Raw genomic sequence first — 23460 nt, 5'->3', positions numbered from 1 at the left:
GGCAGCAAATTCTTCAGTAAAGATGGAGGCTTGTTCCTGAAATCCTGGATGCATGCCCTACCAAAGTTATCCGAGCATTTTATCGGAAAACATGGCGCTACATGGACGCTTATAGGTGCGCATCTTAACACTATAGTTTGTGTCTGGTCTCTCAGTGTTTGTGCCCATGCAGGAAGGGCCTTAATGCTAAGCAAGCTGAGTATGCTGTGAAGAAATACCGCTCTCATCGCAAAGTTGGTGCAGGAATCATGATGGATATTGCTATAATGGATAACTCCGAATAAGTACATGTATTTCATACACTCGTGATGGTCCAGTGGAAGCCGCAAACATGCTTTTGCTTTGCTGCGACCAGCGGCGAGGAGGAGTGGTTACTAAAAAAGGAAGGTGGCGGTGTCAGTGGTGTGGGAAGTCCCAATTTGAGATTGTCATTTTTTTTAATCTAAGAATTTTAACAAAGTGACCAGATAGGATTGTAGCTGAGTTCAAATGGAGGCAATTCCACCACTTTATGTGTAAATCAGATGGAATGGAGTGATGTAGAAAGTGATCTCTGTTTGTGCTGTGGCAGAGGTCAGTTCTTTCCGTTTTGCACTGTACCTATCAACATCACATGACATGACATTCCTGTGACATTCTGTTACATTGTGTGACCTTCAGTGTGCAAGGAAAAGATAACAATGCTTGAAGCTTCTATCATCTATTGAGGTATCCGGAGGTATACTAACAATATGTTAAAGTGTTTAGGACATGAATTCAACAAGTGTTGTCAATCAAACCTGCATCTGTCAAATCTCGCATGATTGTCTCAGGCAAAACTTAATGACCATGATACTTCTTTGAGGCCCATGCCGCTCAGCGCTTGCTTGCTGTTTAGCCCTTTTCTATAGGCATCCATAAATCTCAATGAGTGAGCAGAAAACCTAGCATATCATAGTGTCAGCATGCTACCAATGGAACCATGATTCACAACAAAGACTTACCAATGAATGGCAGGCAGTGGAACTGAGTCCAAAGACTGAAGGGTGTTGCATTTGAGATCAACTTCTTTCAACAATGTGGGAAGTTCACAATAAATTTGTTTTGAGTAGCCCCAACATTGCTTGATGAAATTGAGCTCACAGTGAAACTTAGGGAAAAGATTGCCCAAAAGCCACACACTTTGCAAGCAACCTCAAGTAGTGACTTGACTTGACACTAACAAAATCAGGTTCATTGTAGAGCATTCTTCAACAGCAGCAACATGTGGCCCCCTTCTTACACTGAAATTTCAGGCACTCTGCCTGGATTTTCAGTGTCCTCATAACCTTGCTCCTCAAGTATCACTCCCATCCCTTTGAACACTCCAGCATGCTCATGGCCTTCCAGATAATACAGGGACTGTGATGATCCATCTGTGAACTTGCCATTACCCATGACACCAAACTGTCGGTGCACCACTGTCACACTGTACAGCCACAATGTAACATGGCAGTCACTACTTTGATCACTATACAGACTACTACTCCTCCAAAAATGCGAAATAAGGAATTCTGTTCCATCAGATTGCCTGCACTGTGTATGTGAACAATCTGATGGAACAAATTCTCTTAAAGGTATCTCTATGAATATCCTTAGGCATTATAGTGAAAAAGTCATGAAAAGTCATGTGATCTACATGTATATGATTGACATCTATCTTACCTGGCATTTTAACTTTTAAGCAAGAGAAGACAGTTGCTGAAATAACTCAACTTGCTGGGTGCAGTCAGTGAAATGTCTACAAAATTTTGAAACTCCACCAAGATTTCAGACAGACAAGAAATCTATTTGCTTGTCATCGTGGCAGGCCTCATTCTCAACCAACAGGAGTTTAGGATCTCTCATCTATCACATCCATTCTTGATGCCAACTCATTCTTGTTCCTTGATGAAATTCAAGAGCAGCTGCTTGAAACATGGAAATCGAAGTCTTGACTGCCACACTCATGCAACCTCTTGTTGACTTGCAATCATACAAACAGATTTTGAAGGCAGCAGCAGGACAAAGCAAGTTGCTGTGTGCAACACCTCAGTCCATGAATCTGCCATCTCAGTGCACTGCATCATTCAAGAAGATAGTGGGGGCTAATAAACAAGTGAGGGTGATCTTTTCGCAAGGATTATACAAGACAATAAGATCTGTTTAAGCCTAGTATATTGTTGAGAGAAATTGGTAGGATTGGCCTTGTCAACTGGTTGAATTTAAATCATGCCATACCTTGTAGGGACAAAGTTGGTTCTGTCACAAGGCTTTGTGGATGGCATAGTTCACCTGAATACTGCCAAAAAAACTTGTAGGGAAAGTGGGGAATTTGTGGAGTGAGTCTGTGTGTAATGGATGCCTTCCCACAGTGTTTAGAATGCTGTTCTGGTTCTAAATGTCCAACTCATGCCAACAGACCACTATCAGATGTCAGTCTTCATGTCAAACTGACCCAGTTCTAGATTGATGATTGATACCCAGAAGAGGGGGGCAGGACCCCCTTGCTAGATTCAAATCGTGTTCTAAAATTGCTTTCAAACACCATGACAATGTCACAAACCTCTGGTATGAATTGTATGATTTACACTTGCATAGATCATTGTCAATATTTCATTTTCAGGGCAGACTGTATGCTGACTGCCATATCTATGGTAGCCCAAAGAAAGTCACATGTGCAAGTTTCTGTTGCTCATGAATAGTAATTTTTTGTTGATGAACCATGTAATCCAGGGCACTGCTCTGAGTCTTGTTGTCTTGACTCTTGATAATTATAAAATTCGACATGCATCTGACCTTCTGTGACTCATTCATGATTTCTGGTAGTGCCATTGGGGTACCATCATGGAGAATGTGTCCCACATGGTTGCGAACCCTGTTGAGAGGAGGTGATCAAATGCCCACACATCAACCCAATGGTTGTGATGAAAGCTCGGTCATTGCGAGCCTAGTACAGAGTTTGCCAGGGAGCATTGGCACAGGGATTAGGAAGTAGGTCACTCTGAATAGTGATGTATGTTTTTCTTGCTTGCCAGTGTGCAAGGCATTCACATTGTGATCCTTTGGCTTCTGAAAAACTGACTGCATGGCATCCAAGTACAGCTATTCTGTGCCTCCTGAATTTGTTGTCTATCTCATCCTCTGCCAGCTGATGTAGATCCATGTTGTCATTGTCCATGTTTAGGTTTAGAACAAGTATCTAGAGCCTAAATACATTTGGCCTGCAGTTTGCAGATATGACTTAACATGATGGTAGTGCTGTGAGCCGAATCTCTGATGAATAATATTTGAAACAACATCTAGGATTCTAAATGCTGTGGGAAGTCACCCAATATCAACCCTGCAATGAGGCCAGAGCTATACTCCAATTGGGAGCCTTGTGCTCAATATTGACTGTATTGGGGTGTCACAAACCTACATAAGAATGAAGACTATCAGCTCAAAGGGGGACAAACAATACATGCACTGGTATGCCTGACGAGGTTTGGTATATAGTACTTGATTTGGATGCTAACATATTTTGTATGTATTAAAATTAAAATTGATGGGTGTAAAATTTGAATGTACCTTCACTGAAACTAACCACAATGACCAGCCTACTTCCAACTAATTATGTATGGCTAATTGATTGAGTGAGGCCCTGCCTCAAGCCTATAGTGGTATTCAAAGTTCAGAAATGCCAGTGCAAAGCAAAGTAAGAAATCCAACAATGATATTATTGAAACTCTGCATTATATCTCTGCATTGCTTACACATTACTGATAAGATCAGTCCACCATGCCTTGCTTATCACATCACAAACAGCAACTTCAAGCCCTTAGAAATATTCATGATAATCTTGTGATAGCTTGTTATGCAGAGCTCATGAAGTGTACAGTCGATGAGCTCCTTGAAGAACCTGACTCTGAAGATGAGAGTGACTCAGACAGCTCATTGGGTGATAATGGGTCTATCAGCATGTCCATCTCTTTGATATCATCGGATTCATCTTGGACCTCGCTCATGTCAGGCATCACAGCTACAACTTCCTGCTCACTTAGTGTATCATCCCAGTTCTTGTCTGATGGACCAGAGATGGCCATGCCAGCATTTGCAGAGTTTATTGATGCAGTCCATGCTCTGCATGACAAAGCACAGAAGAACCATGTTCTGAACATTAGACCCAAACTTACCTGTGCACCACAGCTGCACCTCTTTCCAGAATGGCAGATGTATGCTCCTGAAAAATTTTGCTGAAAGCTTTGGGTTTCACCTGCTATCTTTGACCATCTTGTGGCCTGTCTTGAGCTGCATCCAATTTTCTACAACAACTCACATAATCCACAGCTCCCCATTGCAATCCAGCTTGCAATTTTCCTCAATGGGGTAGGCCACTATGACAATGCTGTGATGATGGAGGATTTAGCTGAATGGGTGGGAGTCTCAATCAGGACTGTGTATACCTGCTTCAAGCAAGTTATGATCACAATCCTAAGGCACCACGACAACAAGATCCACTTTGATCCACTGGATCATGAAGATTGGGAGGAATGGAAAAGATTGCAGCAGTGGGTTGAAGGGAAAACATGCTGGGAATGGCATGGGGGCTTCCTCTGTATTGACAGCACCCCATTCAACTTGTTTCAGAAGCCAGGGTGGCATGGGGAAGGCTTTTTTGACAAAATTTCAAACTACTCACTTGCAGCTCAGGTATGTTGACCTAAGTTTTCATTGGACAGGATCATCAGGCTTACTTATTTTTTGAGGTTGTTATTTTACTGCACAACCTCTGTATTGTCAATTATGTTATCAGCATCCCTGGCAGCCTTCATGATTTGAATGTTTTCAGGTGTGCAAGGATTGTGTGGACACCAGAAGATTTTTTTGGTGGAGGCCAATGGCTATGGGCAGACTCTGTATATGCAATGCAAACATGGTGTGTGACACCATTTAAATGGCCACTGGGGGGGAGTTTGACAAGAGAACAGAAGACATTCAACTATCACCTTTCAAAGGTAAGTTGCATGCATGACATCAGTTAAACATAGCACTTACATATCAATAGGTCCATGTTCGCTCTGAGCACCTTTTTGGCTCATTGAAGGGCAGGTTTCAGAGCCTGTGAGAACTTCAATTTTCAGTCCAGGGCAAGAGAGATTTAGACTATTCAAATATGTGGATCCGCTTGTGCCTTATCCTTCATAATTTCATTTTAGAGATCAAGGAACACCTTGGTATTGCAAGTTCTGGTAAAGACTTTTATAAAGAGCTGACTGGGCAGGACATGGTTGAGGATGACACAGATGAGAATGATGAGGAGGAGGACGGACAAGGAGATGAAAGTTATATTGGCACAGAGGGACAAGATTTTCATAATACCTTGATGGCTCATTTGCTTTGTGTCCTGGATCAGTGGATATCTGCACAGAAAAATCCATGTATCAGTACAATCTACCAAAACAACAGCCACTGCAGAAGATCAACTAAAAAGTGACAAAGAGAATGAGTAAGAGATGATGATATGATACTTAATCATTAAGACCCCCTCCCCGCTCCATTGCAATATGCCAAATTCGCATCTCCTCCTCTTCTCAACATGTGTGGGCAAGCTCAAGTTGCTGACCCATGAGGTCATGTTTGTACATAAAGTCTTGTTCAGCAAGACACATGGCATGTTCTCATTCATCTTTAGCATTTTGTACTTTGAGGTCCCTAGACCAGATGTCACTCTCAAGCTTCAGTCGCTTGTAGTGATCATGCTCAGCACAACTGTCACATTTTTCACTGATTAACTAGATAAGCACATCTGCTGTTTCAGAAAGGTGCTCAGTGGCAATAGAAGTCTGACTGTTGTTGGTGCACTTGTGTGATGGGGGATGGGATGATTGAGGTGACCCACTCTGAGGGGATGTTCCAGACAGTTTCATGACTTGCACTGCTGAACATCCCCAAATGGAAGGACTTGCATGGCAAGAGTTGACATGAAGGCCCTGCATTGCATGGCTAGCACTGATATCAGAATCTTCTGAGTCCTGTGGTGTGGCATCACAGCTGGAAGCAGATTTCTTGAGACCTGAGAAAAATGAGTGACAGCTGTCAGACTGGACATTGCTGTCATCAGGCAGAGGCTCTGGAGAGTTGAGTGAGAATATATTTTGATCAGAAGGATATATTGAGATTGGAGTGATAGGAGGACGAAGACACAGGAAGGGAGGAAATATGGCAGAAGTAGATCCATGAGTGATGGACTGATCTGTGGGCCCCATCATGATGGTATCTTCATCAATGGGTTCCTCCACAATTTTGTCTGCAAGAAGAACAGGATCAAGACCTTCTCGATAGGTATCTTTGGTCTCATCAACTTCCCCCTCCTCTAGTTCTAATTCATCATCTATGTCAGGGTCATTTTCATCAGGGACTTGTGCATTATTGCTGCCAGACCTGCTAAAGTATTGTAGTGCATTGGATTCAAAGTTTTGTCTGGGATCTGCAGATGATGATGTGGTGTTGAATGCTGGATTAGTTCTCCACCAGCTGTGGAGGTCTGGCCACCATGGGAACTTTTTGAGTTGTGAATCTGCAAGAAAATAAAATAAAAGATCATGAACTTGGAGCATAACTTACCAATCAGTGTTTTTGTCTCTGGGTCCTTCTGCAGGTCCTCATATGTCATTCCAGCACCAGACTGTTTGAGGGCCTTATTAAACTTGTTATATTTCTTCCTAAGCCTAAAGTATCTAATCAGTAACAGACATGACATGAGAATTCAAAAGATCATGGTGGTTAGTGTTGCTGCAGCTTTGGCTAGCACCAGCTGTAATTCTCGGGCTTGAGTGAAACTCAAAAGTCACACTACTTATGTAATCACAAACTCAGTCCGGCTTATACAGCTATGGCAAGCAGCTGCAAGCTGGCTCAAGCGCTCAAGCCTGTGTAGATATTTTTAGTGTAATTTAAATTTAGAAATGTTACATCTCACTATCAATTGATTATTGACAATCCATGTAAATGACTGTAGTCTCCAAGATCCTTCATATACAACAAGAATGGGACCCCAATTTGTGGTAAGTTGTACCTTTGTGACGTTTTCACATGCGCTAATGCACGTATCAGGACCATATCACTGTTACCAAAGCAAGGCAGGTAGCTGCAGAGTTGTCGAGGGTGGTGAGGGGTGCACAAGGACAAGAGCAGGAGGTGACTGTGGTGTATGAGTCAGGGTGCCCATCCAAGTTGTGGATCGCATTGGTGAGAGCACTTGGATTCAGGATCCAAGACAACAACAAGTGAGTGCTTTAGTGTGCAGGAGATCCTAAAGAAGACTGAGATTGTGGTCAGTAGCAATCAAACTCATGCAGATGCCAACAATGACTCACAAATTCAATTGAATGCACCTGCTGCATCGAGGGACACAAGGAACACAAGGAACGGATAGTTGTATAAGTCCTGTAGTCATAGATCATGTTCCCAGGCTCTTTTGGCAATGTCAAGGCTTGTTACATTCGTGCAGTGATGAGATGGCCCACAGCAGCTCTCAATCTGTGTCCAGAATTGCAATGTAGTTTAAGGTGTAGGTTGTAACTTCCTGTCCATGGAGGAAGCTATGTGAATGCTCAATATGACATGAAACAAAATGAAAAATTCAATGAATAAGAAACATACTTACTGGGAGGCTTGTTGAAGGTTCAACAGCTCTGCTAGGCTTGCAGAGCAAAAGAAAGACAGAAAGAAGCCTCTACCTCTGGGGTGAGAGGAAGGCCACTGACTCTCTAAGTGTTGGTTGAAGTGCGCCAGGCGATATGTTCAACCCTTAGGGGAAGCAAGGAAAGCAAGATCCACTGGGTGACACCAGGTCAACTCTGGTGAAATGCGCTGAAAGCGCATGCACAGGAATGTTGAGCGTGTAGGTGCACGAAGCATGGGAATAAGGCGCATGCAGTGCACGAACATGTAAAAGATGATGATTAGCTGCTGCTGAAGACTAGGGTGACAACTATGATAGATGCTGGCTCATGATGGATTCTAACTCTCAGTGACTACCGACATGATGGTGGTTGGTGTATTCTCTGGTGGTGGTAGGTAGATGAAAACTTCCTAGGCAACAGGTAAGCTGTGCCTAGGCGTGCTCCCAGGGCTTGGAAGCGAATAGGGAGCGCTGTATGTATGTAAAATGATGTAAGTAAAAGGATCCATGACAAAATAATGTATGGTATGATGCTAAATATGAGAATAAATGAAAAGGGACACACCAGGGGACTGGTTGGACAATGGATGGATGTGCTGGGACACTGTGACAATGTGCAACTGAGTGCGGGAAGAGCGTGCTAAGTGCATGCACAGGAATGCATTGTGTAGTGTGGGAAAGTGTCGCACCTCTGGTGCATTTTGCAGGAAAGTCATAGCTAGTGAGTCGTGCACTGTACCAATTGTCATGAGTTATAATATGGGCAATATATGCCTAGAGGAATCTCATTCTCTACATCGTATTGGAAATGAAGATATGAATGACACATGCAAGAAAACACACTTGAAGATGCCCTCATGGCCTCATGAAGTGCAATAGCCTGATCCAAGTCTTCAGCACTGCCTCGGTGAGCAAAGCAGGTGGAGAGTTGAACTGCAAGATTATTCAATGACTTGGACCAATGTTGAACTATGAGATCACAAAAATGCACATAAAGCTTGAGGGTGTGTGCCACATTTCAATTTACTTGTGGTGTCACTATGCTAGCAGTCTGCTTGTCACAGGACTCGCCATTAAAGCCTGCTTCTTTGCTTCCCAAGCCTCAGCAGTGAGAGGGAGCCACCAGCAACCCCAAGATTGCCAAGGGTAGTGCCAGCACACATCCACCTGGTCTTGGAAGGTTGTTTGGAGCTTGGAGACCACTGTGAGTGTGAATAACACCCTTCATTCCTCAGTGTTGAGCCAAGTCTAGGCAAAGGACTACAGTCAATGAGGAAAAGGTTTGAAAGGCAATGGGACTCACCAGAAATCGCACAACTTCGTGTCCCCAGTCCCCCAACACATCTAAAGGAGCATCTGCACTGGGAGCTTGTAGAGTGAATGCACTAGCCAGTTCCGCAACTTTGCTTTTGAAAGCAGACATAGTGGAAGGGGATGTTGTAAAGACAGATGATGGGAGTAGTTAAGTGGTGTATATGAGCATATACAATGATGAGAATTCTGGAGGGCAACAAGTATAAGCCCTATGCTCACCAAATTTCCTGTAGTTCTCCTGTGATCAACAAACTTTTGCATTGATGGGGTCCAAACTGCTGTTGCCCAATGCTGGCACAGGGAAAGGGCTCACAAAGGGGCATCTTTGGAAGAGCCTGTGTATTATTCTGATTCCTAGATCATTAGATTTAGCTTCAGGTGTTAAAAGATGCAATGGCGGACATACTGTGCCATCAATGCAATCGACATTCTTGATATGGTGTGCTTCATTGATCCTTCAAGCCATACTGCTGAAGAGGTTCTAATTTGACAAGGTTAAGCTGAGGGTGAAAAACTGCTCAAGTGAATCTTACCTTCAAGTGCAATCCATTTTTGTATGCCCAGTCCTCATCTTCCTGAGGCAATGACAATCTGCTGAGTAGAATTTGATTAAGACTTTGAAGGTATCCAAGAAGTTTGCAGTTTTGCTGCAAGTTGTGAAGGTGAATGGAAAGGAATGTGGAAAACTGGTTCAGGCAATTGAGTTGGTAGCAGTGGATCATATCAATTAATTGTTCTGAAGAAAATGCAATTTTGGTCGGTTGAATGACACAAGACCTGTGCTGCAAAGCACCAATGAGCACTGAAACCATGTCAGAAAATCAAGCATAAATGATTCAATGTAGGGCTCACTGAATGTTTGAGTGATTGTCATATCCCATGATCTGGACCCCACTTCATATCCAACTCATTCCCAGATCCCCTTCTACTGTGTGCTCCACACCTCAGCAGGATCAACTATGCTCTGGATTTACCCCTGAGCTCCAGACCATTGGATCTCCACTGCTAGCCTGATCCATACCCCCCTGTCCCATCCACCCTATGCACACTCCACCTAGCAAGACATCCAGACTTCACCTCATCTTGGATTCTGGACTATATCCACCTTCTCATATCCTGGTCCTGTATCCACCTTGTCTTCTGGATCCCCAGATCTCCGGACCTCCAGATATTAACTCCAGACCTATTCCCACCCTCTGTCCAATATCCTGCGCCTATCCCCATTTAGACATCTCCGCCTTTCTGGCTTTTGGTTACCTCTTCTTCCGTCTTGCTTATTGATCCTTGTACAAGTCTTCATCTCCAAGTTCATTTAGTTATGTTCTGTCTTACTTACTAATGTGTTTCCACATGCTCATACATAGCCTTGCTCCTTTGCTTACTGATCCCCTCAGATAGTCTCCAGTATATAACCCCTGTAGATACTCCTGTAGTTTCCTCAGTTTGAATATCATCTTAGATCCTGTTCTATTTGCCCAATCTTCTTCCAGACTTCAGTCCATCTGAGTCTTGTCCTTTTCCATAAGGCCTAGGGATGGATTCCCTAGGCTGGAGCTCTGCCTTTCCAGCACTTCCCCTCTTTCTGGACTTAGGTCCAATCCCTGTCTCTCCGACTCTACCTTAGGGTAGTCTACCTCTGTTTGTTTCTACATTGGACTTTGTCCGATGTAGCCCCTATTCCTTCCATACCTTTGGACGTCCTATCCTCCTATCCTTCAGACATCCTGCCCTCCGTACCTTCGGACATCCTGTCCTTTGTACCTCTGGACATCCTGTCCTTCTGTCCTCCATCCTCCTGTCCTCCTGTCCTCTGGACCTCCTATCCTTCCATCCTGTTTCCTGTAGAAGTATCACCTCACAGTGGGAACTCTCCTGTGCTCCTTGGACTTCATTGGACCATCATTGGACCTCATCTGAAATGAAGGGCCCATACTTGGGTAAGGGGCACAGCGTATGAGCTGAGGCCAAGCTCCTCTGAGTCAGTCTCCCTCTCCCTTGAGCAACATGGTTCTTAACAGCGATGTAACACATGCTGCCCCTGGAAAAGAGTTAGGCAGGGGAGGGCAATATGAAATAATGAACATACATCCAAGAGGAAACATCTTTGTGAGCAGTTCAAGCACAATGTCAGGATTTGGCAAATGAATACTGAAGAGCTGAGGGACATATCCAGCTTGCAAAAGGCCATAAATGTGGAGAACATCCTGATATGCCATTCCCGGTAGCCTGCAGTCACAATGTCAGCGACCTAAATGAAAGAGGGGCTCAACAGACATACCATAAACCCACAACAGAATTCTCTGACACACTGTCGGACTTGAGCACCTGATGCCAATAATGAGCAGTGAATTTGACGTCATGCTTGAACTGGGAGTAAGTTATTGACGACCAATCATGTACCTGACCAGTTAATAGATCAGATTGGGGGACTCTGAAGACTGGGGCATCTGGGTAGGAAGAAGCACTGTGTTCTAGGATGGTGAGGTGAAATAGGTAAGGAGACATCAAGGAGAGGAGGTGAGATGATTATAGGATGTCTGTCTGGAGGGGCTTTTATATGCATGCTGTACAAAGACCCAAGCCTTGAGTCAGAGTATATCCTGGTCCATTGTTGGAACTCACAAGCCCAGTTCTGGAGGGTTACTTTAGTGACAAACAGCATCCGTGATCTAAAGCGGGATAAGAAAGCTGCCTCCTTGTAATTGCATGTACTCACTTTGGCTTTGTCCATTTCCTGTTGTTTGTCATGGAGTTGGCTCTCTTCTGCCTGTAGAGAGGCAGCAAAAGAAGCAAAAGTGCAAGTTTGCTGAATTTTTGCCAGCATTGGTGGTGATGAGGTGCTGGCAATAGGCTCTTATTGAATGCATAATTAGTCAGAACTGGCAGCCTGGGGCCTAGAATGTCAGTGTTGCAGGGAATGAGCTTGGTGAAAACACCACCCATAGCCTCAACAGTCCACCAACTCCTTGCTGGCAATCATAATGCATTGATATCAGGGATGGTTGGGACTGGGTCAGGCGTAGCGCACACTGTCAGCTATTCACTGTGTGGCTGGTAAGAAACAAATAAAGCATTGAAATCAAAATCAGCACAACAAAGAGCAAGAAAGTGCAAGCAAAAGGTGAGAGGCAAGAGGTGAAACAGTAGATGGCAGACAAAAAAAAGTCAGATAAGAAATAAGTGTCACTTGTCATAGATAATAGCAGTGTCCTTGATATTGTTGCACTCCTCCTCTGCAATGGCTCTGAGAAGAGCATCATTTGTGCTGTCAGTAGATGTCAAAAGCTTGCTAGAGCCTCTGTCGTGTACCACCCCATTTTCCATGTCCCATTGAGAGGCTGCCCAACCTTTTGTAAAATTAAGCTGTTCTTTCTTAAGGAAAAACTTGACCATCTGCAATGCCTCCATCAAAACAGGGCTGAGGTGATTCCTTTTTTCATATGGGTTTTGCTACTTGATGAAAATACCTGCTCACATGGCACCACAGAGGCCTGTTAGTCCATGGCAATCGAATAAATAGTTGGGAACATAGACTGCGAAGCCTAGTAAACAGCTCGTAGTTAACAACAAAGGGTGACTTGAAGAGGTTACAAACTCACATTCCAAAACACAAGTATATCTGTTCCACAAGGACTAAGTGTAGCCGTGGCATATGCTGTGAACTCCTGATCTACCATTTGACCACTCTCATGGTGATGCAGTGTATGTGCATGCACTGTGGGAAGTCCATAGCAACATGAGCCTAGTGTGCATGGCAGTGGTCATGGAACCACTACAGGTTGAGAATGCACAGGTATAGAGTTTTCTGCTTGCTTGCTATGCATCTGAAGAACAAATCAATCCAATGTCATGCTTTATTTTACTACAGAGACATACCAGCTTCAAGATAAACTCCTTGGCATCCTTGACACAGTCAGCCTCCCATAGACTGTCCATCCAAGACATCCACATTGCAGGATCAATATTCATTAAAACAAAACATGGGACTGACACATAGTGACAGCATAAGCATGTGTCACACCCATCTGGTCGGTGTATTTGCTTGCCCAGAGTAAGGCTATGTTGATGATAGGCTTACAGTGAGGGACGTGCAGGCCAATAGACTCCCAGCCATTGATCAACTCTTCAAAAGTTGGAATGGCACAGCTCAGCAAGGGAGTGCTTTCACTGGAGAGTTTTTGCTGGGTGGTGTGGGGTGCCTGGTATGAAATGGTAAGTTGGATCATGAGCTTCAAATGCATCAGTACTTACCTCCAAGATCACTTCCAGGTCCTGGAGGAACTGCCAATCCATCTCGCTCAATCTTTTCTCAGATATGTTGCATTGAGGCTAAGCATCAAAAAAGGTGGTTACCACCTGGGTGGGCCAGTATTAGTCCATAAGGTATGTTTAATGATGTGGCATCTTACCTGCTGCAGTGTCTGCAAATGGTTGATCATAATGTAGACCGAATCCCATGTAGTGGGCTCATTGAGGAGGAGTTCTACAACCAGGAGCTGTATAAGGTCACCACTGTCATCTTGAAACCACCTGTCCTCATTACCCCTAAGGATGCACTCACAAAACCTGTCATGCTGCTGGTTTGATGCATGGATCAATCACACGATATTCCTGGTGCACTCAAGAGGCTTAGCTTGCACAGCCTGGACGTAATCAACTTTCTTGATGATCTGGTCTTCAACTGTCCATGTATTGGCCACAGTGGAATAGTCAGCAGCAGCATATTTGTCGATAACATGCTTCACACATATGTTTATTATGTGCAGGAAACACAGTATCTTGTGTTCAACAGGATCAAAATCAATCCCACATTGCCTGAGTAGGTTAGAGAGCTCTTGCATTGCAGTTTGATTGTTGCCCACATTATCAAAAGTAAAATGCCCAGTCTGAACAACGTCAGAGCATGCAACACAATATGAACAAGTACTGACCTTGGCTGCAGTGTCTGCATGATCAAGGAGATATAAAATCATAGAACTGAGACTTTGTCCATCATGGCTTCCTGGAATATGGTGGAAAGCAAGGAGGGCTGTCTTCAACATGAGCATTGAATCTTTATTGGCCTTGGCGATCCAATGAGCCATAAGGGCCATGAATGGCCAGAGCTTTTGATCTGACCACAGGTCAGATGTGAAGCAGACTTTTCCCTGTGCATGCTAAAAGGAATAAGATACTTTGTGTCATATCCACATATCCGGATCTCAGATCCAACCCTTATCTTATCTCAGATCCACATCTTATCTCCCTCCAACATCTCGTCATCCAATCTGTTCCACTTGTCCAGTCCGGTCCACAACTCATCCGAATCCACAACCAGCACTTGTCTCCTTTCGGTAACCCCCTAACTCCAGTATTTCAGTTATCTGTATATCTGTCCTGCTCCCTTATCCGCTACCTATGTTTCATTTCCATTTCATGATTTGTGATCCATTTCTACTTACCAATAGACTATCCACATGCTTTGTACATAGCCTCGGACTCTGCTGATTGATCATTCCATTAGATACCTATATTATATAACCTCCTGTAACTTTTTGTAGTACCTCAGTTCAAATATCATCTTAGTTCTGCTCATTCCTGTCCTCTGGACCTGAGTACCTCTACTCTCATCACCCTCTGAGACTTAGGATTGATTCCTATAGTCTATCCATATCCACCTCTGTCCCCGACAGTCCATTACTGTTAGTTTCTAGTCTGGACTTGTCCAGATTAGCCCTACGATACTTATTCCTCATCTGGAAGTCATCCGGATCCGTTACACTACTCGTCTGACCTTCCAGACGTGTTAGCCTTGCCTCCCTGAAATAAGGGGCAATACTTGGGTAAGGGGCACAGCGCACAAGCTGAGGCCGAAGCCCTTCGGATCCAGTTATCCTTTGAGTACGACCTTAACACTTTGTAGCACACTTGGCAGCTATGTACTTACAGCAAGATCATTCTTCAACACCAGGAAGTATTCCTGCCATTGCTCAATTACCATTTCATGAGCCTTCATGCAGTGAAATAGGCCAGTCTTGCCAATTTCTGGGCACAGGAGACAGATGAGGCACCAGAATTCAGGGCACTCAATCATATTTATTGCCTGGGGGCGATTACTAATGGTGGCTGTAGGCATGAACTGCTACTCACCTGATCATCAGCAACAATAAACTTGACAATTTGACAATGCATTTCATCAAGCATGAAGTCTGGAATTTGATCTTCTGGAGAGCAGGTTCCTCCCAGTGAGGCACCAGATCCCTTGTTAGGGGGGGGACCAAGTGATTGCATTGTGCAAGGCAATTTCTTGAGCTGTTCACGAATCATCTTCAGTGACCACCCTTCGGCAAGGTGTTCATTTAGATCCTTTATCTGTATGTGCCAGCCAAAACACTCAGCTGCTTCCAGATAAAGTTTGGTGTAGTGAGTGAAAGCATGTGTACAGGGAGCTGAGCTGGATGTTGAGCCTGCATATACCATGACCTTGTGTGTTGTGCCAATTTCATGCAGTGTTCTGGTGAAGAGTGTGAGAAACAATACAAGATTGCAGACACAATACTTACTCACAAGGGATGCAAGTTTTGCTCTTCATATCAGGGTCAATCTGGTAGAAGTGATTGATATCAGTTGGCCCTTTAGGCTGCTTGAGGTTGCCAGTGGCTAAAGGGTCAGTGTGAACAGTGCTGGTGACGGTCTGGAGTGGGCTTGGATTAGAGCCTGCAGGCACCATAGTGGCAGGTGCAGCAAGATTTTCCAGTTCCTCTTCATCCCCTGAGACATTGTCGAGGTCAAAAACTTCACCCTCATCTGGACCAGCAGAAGCTGCATCACTGGTTCTGTACCTGACAGGAAGTTGACACTGATGGGGGTGCTGAAGAGTAGTGGCATTTGCTGCAGCAGCAACAAGGATAGCAGCTGGGATGGCAGCAGGGATAGCGGAGATAGCAGCAGAGGCAGTGGGTATATCAGTAGCAACAGGAGAAACACCAGTTGCCCAGGTCTTATTCTGTCCATGTCGACGACCTCACATTTGCAGTAGACTTGATGATAACTCAACGACAGAACCATCTGTCTTTATAAGAGTTCTGCCTGGGAAACCCCAGAAAATCCCCATGTATGTGAAGCACATCACAGGTGCCAACGTGGTGGAATAGAGCAGGGTATTGATGGAAGGTCACCCATGCAGTATGTGATAGCCTGTAGGGTGATATATGAACTATATGATATAAGAGAAGTGAACAGTAAAAGTGCAATGCACAAGTTTGGCACCTGTCAGATGACTGACAGGGTGTGGGTGTAGTTGGTCTTCTTCATCTGTTTTCTGTCAATAAAAGCTTGCAAAGCACTATGATTTGGTAGGGGTGAGGGCAGGTGGGGGGGAGGGGGGATCTCACTCAGTGAAGGACATACCTGGAGACTAAAGTGAATTGGCTCCATGTGGCTTTCTAGATTGCCATTAGATAGATAGTAGCTTGAGAAATGAATGGCTTACCTTCATCCTCAGGGTCTCAATTCCAAACCCAGATTGCACGGCAGTAAAGTCATCTACCAAAAGGTTAGTGATACATTGTAAAAGGGTCCCCCATGTGGCTTTGCATGTAGGTGCAGATGACTACCACTCCTAGAATTTGATCACCACGCAATACAGTTTTACAATCAATACAACAACTATTATCTTGTACAAAAGTTGAATTGCTGAACCCTATCACCTAGTGATGCAGCCTGTTTAAAAGTGATTCAAAACTTCAGTTGCGAATAACCATAAGTGCCAATGAGACCCTCACCTTGGTGATCATGTCTGATCAGCAGGAGCAAATGTGACAGCAAAATATATGGCAATTCTAAGTGATGATGAAGGTTTGGCACAAAGATTGATAGCTGCACACTGCACAGCATGCTGAAGGGAAAATAGACAGATTAGTAAGTGGTTCACACTGAAGGCAGTGCACAAATACACATGATCCATTGCAGTACACTAACATATTGCTAACGTATGTAAGGATGAGACTTGGAATCAAATCATGTGACTCTTATAATATATATGTACTGTAGTCTACAACAGTGACATTTAGTAACCAGTCAACATTTCTGCTGTGGAGTTGACATAGCATGCCATGGGGAGCCATTGTGCAGGTGTAACCTTGTAGTTAAGTTAAACTTCAGTTCAAAGATATGGAACAAACAGGTTACTCACACATGAGCCAATCTGCGAACTGCCTCTGGTGGACATGGTGATCTTGCTTTGGCCACACAGCACTGATCAGGTAATAGAAGGGGATGTATGGCAGAACCATCAGGTTGACTGAAATCCAACATGCACATAGCTGGTGCAGGCAATGTGGCACAAAGACCATGAAGTAATGAATGGAGGTGATCATAATCAGGATCTTCTGCGAATGTGAGAGAGCGGGTGTAAATAAGGATGGTTGTGAACTCAGCAGGGATGTCATGACATATTTCTGCAATGGTAGCACGTGCTTTGCGCTCAAGTATGGTAGAGCTGGACAACTTCTTGTCATCACAGGTTAGCCATGGAAGGGAGCCATGCAAGAAATAGATTAGCATGTAAGTGAGTGACTTGAGATTGTCACAATGACCTGGCTCGACTCCTAAGTGATTGTTGATTGAGGCGAATGCAGGAGTGCCAGAGAGACTTCAACCATGGCGAAATGGCACATGGTCATTTGTTATAGCATTCCAGTATGTCTTTGTGATACCAAAGTCTATAATAAAGGCAGTGTGCCTTGAATTTCCAAGACCCACCAAGATGTTCTGTGGTTTAATGTTGCCATGAACATAATTGTGGGAGTGAATATACTCAAGACATGAGAGCTAGGAAAGTCAGTCAACCTATCTGCAAAGACCTCAGACCAAATGACTTACCAACTGGACTCCTAGATTGACAACATTAAGAAGGCTGAATCTTCAATTGTTTGTGAGGAAGAGTTGGTGGAGTGATGGCCCAAGGAGTTTGAGAACCAGCGCATGATACGCTGGCTCTCTACCAAACCAGAAGGTGCAGGGAATGCCAACTCCACCTTCAAGTTGTTTCAAGATCCAGTATTCACGCTCCAGAGAAGATGAGTGGTCGACAACAGTTTTGAGTTTGAGAGCAACATGATCATCATTGATGATATTTCATGCAGAATATACGACAGCTAAGTCATATAACATAAGTGGATCTGAACCAGGATAACAAAATTGACTACATACCATACAAGCCAGATCCTAAAATATCTCCCAGCCTAAATCTACCATCCACTCAAGCTGGGACCTTATTCATGGTAACTTACAGTGAATCCAACTGAATAGTGGGGAGATGTTGGAGAAAGCCTGAAAATGAGTTCACTATGCAACCCCCTCCAGCTGGCTTGAAGCTGGCTCAAGCTGTTGTTCCTACATTCTTGGCTTATGTTATACATGCTGGTTGAGGTTGCCTTGTGAACCAGACCAAGTCACACATGAGTGACTTGGTTCATGGAGATCACTGAACTGCCAGTTTATTGGTAAGAGCCAAGCCTGGACCAGCCATAGCTGAGCTACATCACTACTAGCTGGAATCCACAGTATCAGAAGGGGATGCAGGAGGAGTTTGCAATACAGGCATGGCTAATGCAGGAGTATGATGCTGGAAATCACAATCACAATGCCAGTTGGTTTGGATGTGAAGATATGAGCCACTGGTGGATGGATAAAATTTTTCAAACTCTGATGTTTGTTCATCCAGGCATTTCCTGAGACTAAAATGTTTGGGTCAAAGTAGCTATTTCATATCATTGGCAAAAAAGTTCATTCATCTTGAGTGTTTATGAACCCACTGAAGGCGAGGAATTTGGATGGGAGGGGAAACTAAAGATAAGGACTCTTCAGAGCTCCTCTGGACACGAGTCAAACTCGACCCAAGGGGATTGTCACTGAGAAAGGATTCCTCTAAAGAATTTGAGGGGAAATGCCAAGAACTAGCTCTCAACAGAGGGCCTGGTGGAGCGTGAGAGTATGGAATGCAATGATAGGTGCCAAAGCACGCTGGATGCAATAGGTATGTGAAAATCAACAAAGATGGTAATCGATTCAACTATCTGCTGCTGCTCTCAGGATACTAGTCAAAGGGAAGTAAGTAACTAAAATTTACCCAGAGGCATGTAATGCCTCGTAAGCACATTCCCAGGCTTCAGAAGCGAATAGGTAGCGGTAAATATCATAAGTGATGTAACTTAAGTAAAAATAGTGAGGCAAAGAGTAATTGCATACCATATGTAACTCTGTGATGTGTTTGAAGTAAAAATAGATAGAACATGCACCAATGGACCTTGGAGGATGAGGACAGGACATGCAGACGGTTGGTGATGAGGACACAAAAGTGCGTTTGTAGCGCATCCAAAGCATGCCAAAGTGTGCATTGTCGCAAATACTGTGCATGTATCACACTTGTTGGGGGTGTCAGCACAGAGGCCAAAACATGAAAATATGCCTATTATATGGCTGTAGAGGACATGGTCTCTACACTGCTCTGCAGGTCTTGAAATGCTGCCTGGGCATCCTGTGCCAGTAATGAATACATTTGGGATTGCCTTCCCAAGTAGCATGAATGACCCAGAAAATGTTTCACCAATGATTCCCACATCCTGTTGCCCCATTGGGTTGCTTTCCACAAGAAAAAGTTGCATGTCCAATCCATCTCCAATTGGACCAATGTCATTTCTTCCTTCCATTGATCCCATAGGGCCTTTGCCCAAAGCCAATGAACTTGGTAAACTTTGGATGGGTCTCATCAGCTGAGCACAGGATACATCAAGCATGCCTGAACTCACATTCCTCATTCCATGAGTGATCTGGACCCCCCAGGTCCACATTGATGGACCAGAACTAAGTGAGGGACTTGTTCCGCTGACCTCAGGCATTTGGATTGCCAACAGCAGTGCTGAATTTTAGCTGCTCCCAAAGCAGTGGTTTGTATGTCTGAAGCTGGTCTTGCCCCAGCTCAAGTTGTATCATTTGCTTCTGGGTCTTTGTATATATACTGGCATGGAGGGACACTGTCCACTGCATTGACATCACCTGGGACCAAGCTCAAGTTTTCAGGGCTTGAGATTTGGCCTGCCTGACCATTGTTTGGAACAGGATTGCCTTGTTGCATAAGTGAATCCAGAGGTTGTGAAGGGCATCATTGGCCTGCCCTTCACGAAGCAACATCCCCAGCAGAATCAGATCCTCTGCCATACAGTGTCTGCTTTGATCTACCCCAAGGTTTGATGGCAATGGGATGACAGTGAGCTTGGGGGAGTTTGCCCATGTATCAGATGTGTTGGTAAAATCTGCCAGGTCATCATCAAGATCATTGAGAATGTCTATGTTCAAGTCATCAGGATCATCATCTGCATCAAATCCCTCTCCCAGATGTGTAAGAGCAGACCAGGTGAATCCATCTATCTGGCCTTGGAGATGATCGTGTTGCTGGGTGATGTCTAATCTCTGTGTCTCTGTAGTTCTTCTTCCAATTCTTCAGAGCTTAATGACCAATGCAATCTGAGCCTCTTCAATTGCCAACCCCATTGATATCCATGTTGCCACTGATCTGTGAGCAGGTGCTGCATTACAGGCATTACCCTCCTCCAGCAGTCTAAGCTCGATCTCCTTTTTGCTCAGTGCTGAGTGCAACAATTAATTCTGACTTTGATGTAGCCAAAGTCAACTTACCCTTCTTGATATTAATCTCATATACATCCATTGCCACAGGATCATTTATTCTGCTGAACTGAGCAATCCTCTCACTGGCTAACCATTCTTTCTTTGAAGCTGTGGGCACTGCCTCATTGAGTCTGTTGAAAGCCTTTTCACTTTCAGCGATGCCATTCTTTGCCTGCTTGTATTTATGGCAAAGAGTCCTTTTCATGTGGATCATCTTGCAGAAATTGGAATCATTCATCTGATAATCAAGACATTCCTTTCAATGCAGGGATGTCATTCCCCAAGCAGCAGGGGAAATTAGGTTGAGATGCAACCATAGGGTCTTCATGATCTCACCATCGATCCAACCAATGCCTTCAATAAAATTCAATGCATATCAGACATAGCAGCTGTCCTGATGTCCATGGACATGCCACAACCTGATTCCAGGAATGATGGTCAATTCTGGAACCATTTCGAGAAATTGGCTTTGATCCACCTGAACCTGAAAGTGCTTGTTGTATTGACAGTTGATGTCATAGAAGGTGACAGCCCTGGTTATGCCTTCCATGTTGTGCTGGGCAGCCTCACAAAGGGCATAATCCATGTTCATTTGTCTGCAAATGATGCACTGTTAACTTGTTAATGTAGAATGGCATGGTTGGCTTGCCTTTCGCCTGTCTGAAAATCTACCATTGAGTGAGGGACAAATCAACCATGTTGGGCACAGGCAACTCCCCTGATTCCGGTGGACTCCAGCTTGTGCCAAGCCGCATTTGCTTGATTCACTGCCTGGTGATTGTTGCAGCTTGATTTTTCCAATGTGTCAGCAGCCTCCACAAGATGGGTTTTATACCTGTCCTTTCCCATCATGAATCCCAACCCATCGGAAAGCCACACTTCATCAAATGACTTGATGGGATGCAGGTGTTCAGCTTTGAAATTTCTGTCCATAACAAATGACCGGGTGTATTTCCAGCTTGGAGTCGTTATTATAGCTGAGGTGACTTGGGTATTGAACTAGACTCACTCATCAAGTGATTCATCCCCTGACAAGGATATGTTAATCCCAGGCTGAGGACATGTGGGGCAAAACAATGCGAGATCTCCTGCATTCAGGTTGTCAGAACGATGGCCAAATCCATGCCATTTCATGGCCTTCAACTGCCTCCACTGTCAAGCGACTCTCATGAGCTCTCTGTATCAGTCCTTGCCGTGTGCTGTTTCAATATAATGTCCTTTAGATGTTGGAGATTTGGCATTACCAGAACAAGATGTGGAAACATGCTTGAGGTCATTCACCGGAGCTTGCTGTAATAGTTCATCACTGAGGTGCTGCATTCAAGGTTGTCCAATAGAAAATCATTGAGCACCCTGAAGGTGAACAAAGTCTTCGGCTTGTTAAATGATGCGGGGAAAAATCCATGTCAAAACATTTGAATGTCTGGACTCATGGCATTTGGACAATCACAGCATTGAACCTCAAGGCAATGAACTCCAGACTTGTCAATAATGACCATGGTGTTTTCCTTCAGCTGGAACTCAGGTCCTGACACAGATGGTCAATCTTCAGGCTCAAGCTGGTCTTTATGCTCGTCTTCTTCGAACAAATCCCACCTATCTGTGAGGACCAGACATTGTTTGCCATCATGACCGAGGTGTATGATGAGTCTGACATGGGCAAGACAACTCTGCTTGAAGAATTGACCATTCCATTGACTGATCCAGTGGAAAGGATGGCAATGATGTTGACTCCTGCAACAGCCAGTGCAATATAGTGGCTCCCCAAGACAATCTTGACATTTGTAGACCCCATCCTGGTTGCAAACAATGCATCTCCTATCTTCTGGTGGAGCTTCTCAATCCAGGAGGTGATGCAGATATGATTCCTGCCTTGGCAGCCATTGCCTGAGGTAGTCATTCTGACTCTGCATTTTTTATGCTTAGCTATCATTTGAATGACAATCTAACATTTTACATGAACTTGCCATGGTTTTTGGGAGTTTTTGGGAGTGTTAAGAACCATGTTGCTCAAAGGAGAGAGAGACTGACTCAGAGGGGCTTGGCCTCAGCTTATACGCTGTGCCCCTTACCCAAATATGGGCCCTTCATTTCATATGAGGTCCAATGATGGTCTGACGAAGTCTAGAGGACTTCTGGAGGAGTGTGGGAGAGTTCCAGAGGAATGCAGGAAGTGCTCAGAAGAGTTCCCACTACAAGGTAATACTTCTGCAGGAAACAGGATGGAAGGATGGGAGGTCTGAAGGTCTGGAGGACAGGAGGACAGGAGGGCAGGAGGGCAGGAGGACAGAGGACAGGAGGACAGGAGGACAGGATGTCTGGAGGTATGAAGGACAGGATGTCCAAAGGTACAAAGGGCAGGATGTCTGAAGGACAGGAGGATGGGACATCCGAGGATTAGAAGGATGGAATGTTCAAAGGTACAGAGGGCGGAACATCTGAAGGACAGGACATCCAGAGGTCCAGAAGGATCAGGGGCTACATCAGACTTCGTCTGATGTAGAAGCAAACAGAGATAGACTACCCTTAGGTAGAGTCAGAGAGACAGGAAGTGGACCAAAGTCCGGAAAGAGGGTAAGTGCTGGAAAGGCAAAGCTCTGGCCTAGGGAATCAATCCCTAAGCCTGATGGATAGGACAGACTTAGGCAGACCAAAGTCCAAGAGAGGATTGGGCAAGTAGAGCAAAGTCTAAGATGATATTCAAACTGAGGAAACTACAGGAGTATCTACAGGGGTTATATACTGGAGACTATCTGAGGGGATCAGTAAGCAAAGGAGCAAGGCTATGTATGAGCATGTGGAAACACATTAGTAAG

At 44.4% G+C, this 23460-nt stretch overlaps 7 protein-coding genes across 7 annotated transcripts; all 7 read right to left on the bottom strand.

The window, feature by feature from the left end:
* Nucleotides 1–5771: 5771 nt before the first annotated feature.
* Nucleotides 5772–9086, bottom strand: BJ212DRAFT_1487497 (uncharacterized protein; the record flags this gene model as incomplete). Its single annotated transcript, XM_041341284.1, has 4 exons — nucleotides 5772–6556; nucleotides 6604–6707; nucleotides 7110–7180; nucleotides 8967–9086. The coding sequence occupies 4 exons, from the start codon at nucleotides 9084–9086 to the stop codon at nucleotides 5772–5774; spliced, it is 1080 nt and encodes a 359-aa protein (XP_041186187.1).
* Nucleotides 9087–11079: 1993 nt separating this feature from the next.
* BJ212DRAFT_1249168 (uncharacterized protein) lies at nucleotides 11080–11464 on the bottom strand (the record flags this gene model as incomplete). The annotated part of the gene is made up of 2 exons (XM_041329695.1): nucleotides 11080–11203; nucleotides 11256–11464. Coding segments are annotated over 2 exons (333 nt in total), but the record flags the coding sequence as incomplete, so codon positions are not given.
* Nucleotides 11465–15069: 3605 nt separating this feature from the next.
* BJ212DRAFT_1304932 (uncharacterized protein) lies at nucleotides 15070–16752 on the bottom strand (the record flags this gene model as incomplete). Its single annotated transcript, XM_041333701.1, has 9 exons — nucleotides 15070–15072; nucleotides 15107–15328; nucleotides 15434–15470; nucleotides 15520–15979; nucleotides 16089–16153; nucleotides 16242–16277; nucleotides 16367–16401; nucleotides 16449–16568; nucleotides 16741–16752. The coding sequence occupies 9 exons, from the start codon at nucleotides 16750–16752 to the stop codon at nucleotides 15070–15072; spliced, it is 990 nt and encodes a 329-aa protein (XP_041186185.1).
* A 2723-nt stretch (nucleotides 16753–19475) lies between these two features.
* Nucleotides 19476–19715, bottom strand: BJ212DRAFT_1253291 (uncharacterized protein; the record flags this gene model as incomplete). Its single annotated transcript, XM_041329738.1, has 1 exon — nucleotides 19476–19715. A coding segment is annotated over one exon (240 nt), but the record flags the coding sequence as incomplete, so codon positions are not given.
* A 743-nt stretch (nucleotides 19716–20458) lies between these two features.
* BJ212DRAFT_1286185 (uncharacterized protein) lies at nucleotides 20459–20882 on the bottom strand (the record flags this gene model as incomplete). The annotated part of the gene is made up of 2 exons (XM_041331927.1): nucleotides 20459–20604; nucleotides 20654–20882. 2 exons carry the CDS (start codon nucleotides 20880–20882, stop codon nucleotides 20459–20461), a joined length of 375 nt encoding a protein of 124 aa, XP_041186183.1.
* Nucleotides 20883–21020: 138 nt separating this feature from the next.
* BJ212DRAFT_1450009 (uncharacterized protein) lies at nucleotides 21021–21778 on the bottom strand (the record flags this gene model as incomplete). Its single annotated transcript, XM_041338786.1, has 4 exons — nucleotides 21021–21240; nucleotides 21294–21312; nucleotides 21340–21602; nucleotides 21654–21778. 4 exons carry the CDS (start codon nucleotides 21776–21778, stop codon nucleotides 21021–21023), a joined length of 627 nt encoding a protein of 208 aa, XP_041186182.1.
* Nucleotides 21779–22185: 407 nt separating this feature from the next.
* Nucleotides 22186–22431, bottom strand: BJ212DRAFT_1286178 (uncharacterized protein; the record flags this gene model as incomplete). The annotated part of the gene is made up of 1 exon (XM_041331926.1): nucleotides 22186–22431. A coding segment is annotated over one exon (246 nt), but the record flags the coding sequence as incomplete, so codon positions are not given.
* Nucleotides 22432–23460: the final 1029 nt, after the last annotated feature.

Source organism: Suillus subaureus (genome assembly GCF_016647635.1).
Source record: "Suillus subaureus strain MN1 chromosome Unknown BJ212scaffold_85, whole genome shotgun sequence".
NCBI classification, from domain to species: Eukaryota; Fungi; Basidiomycota; class Agaricomycetes; order Boletales; family Suillaceae; genus Suillus; species Suillus subaureus.
This window is presented reverse-complemented; position numbering and strand designations above follow the sequence as displayed.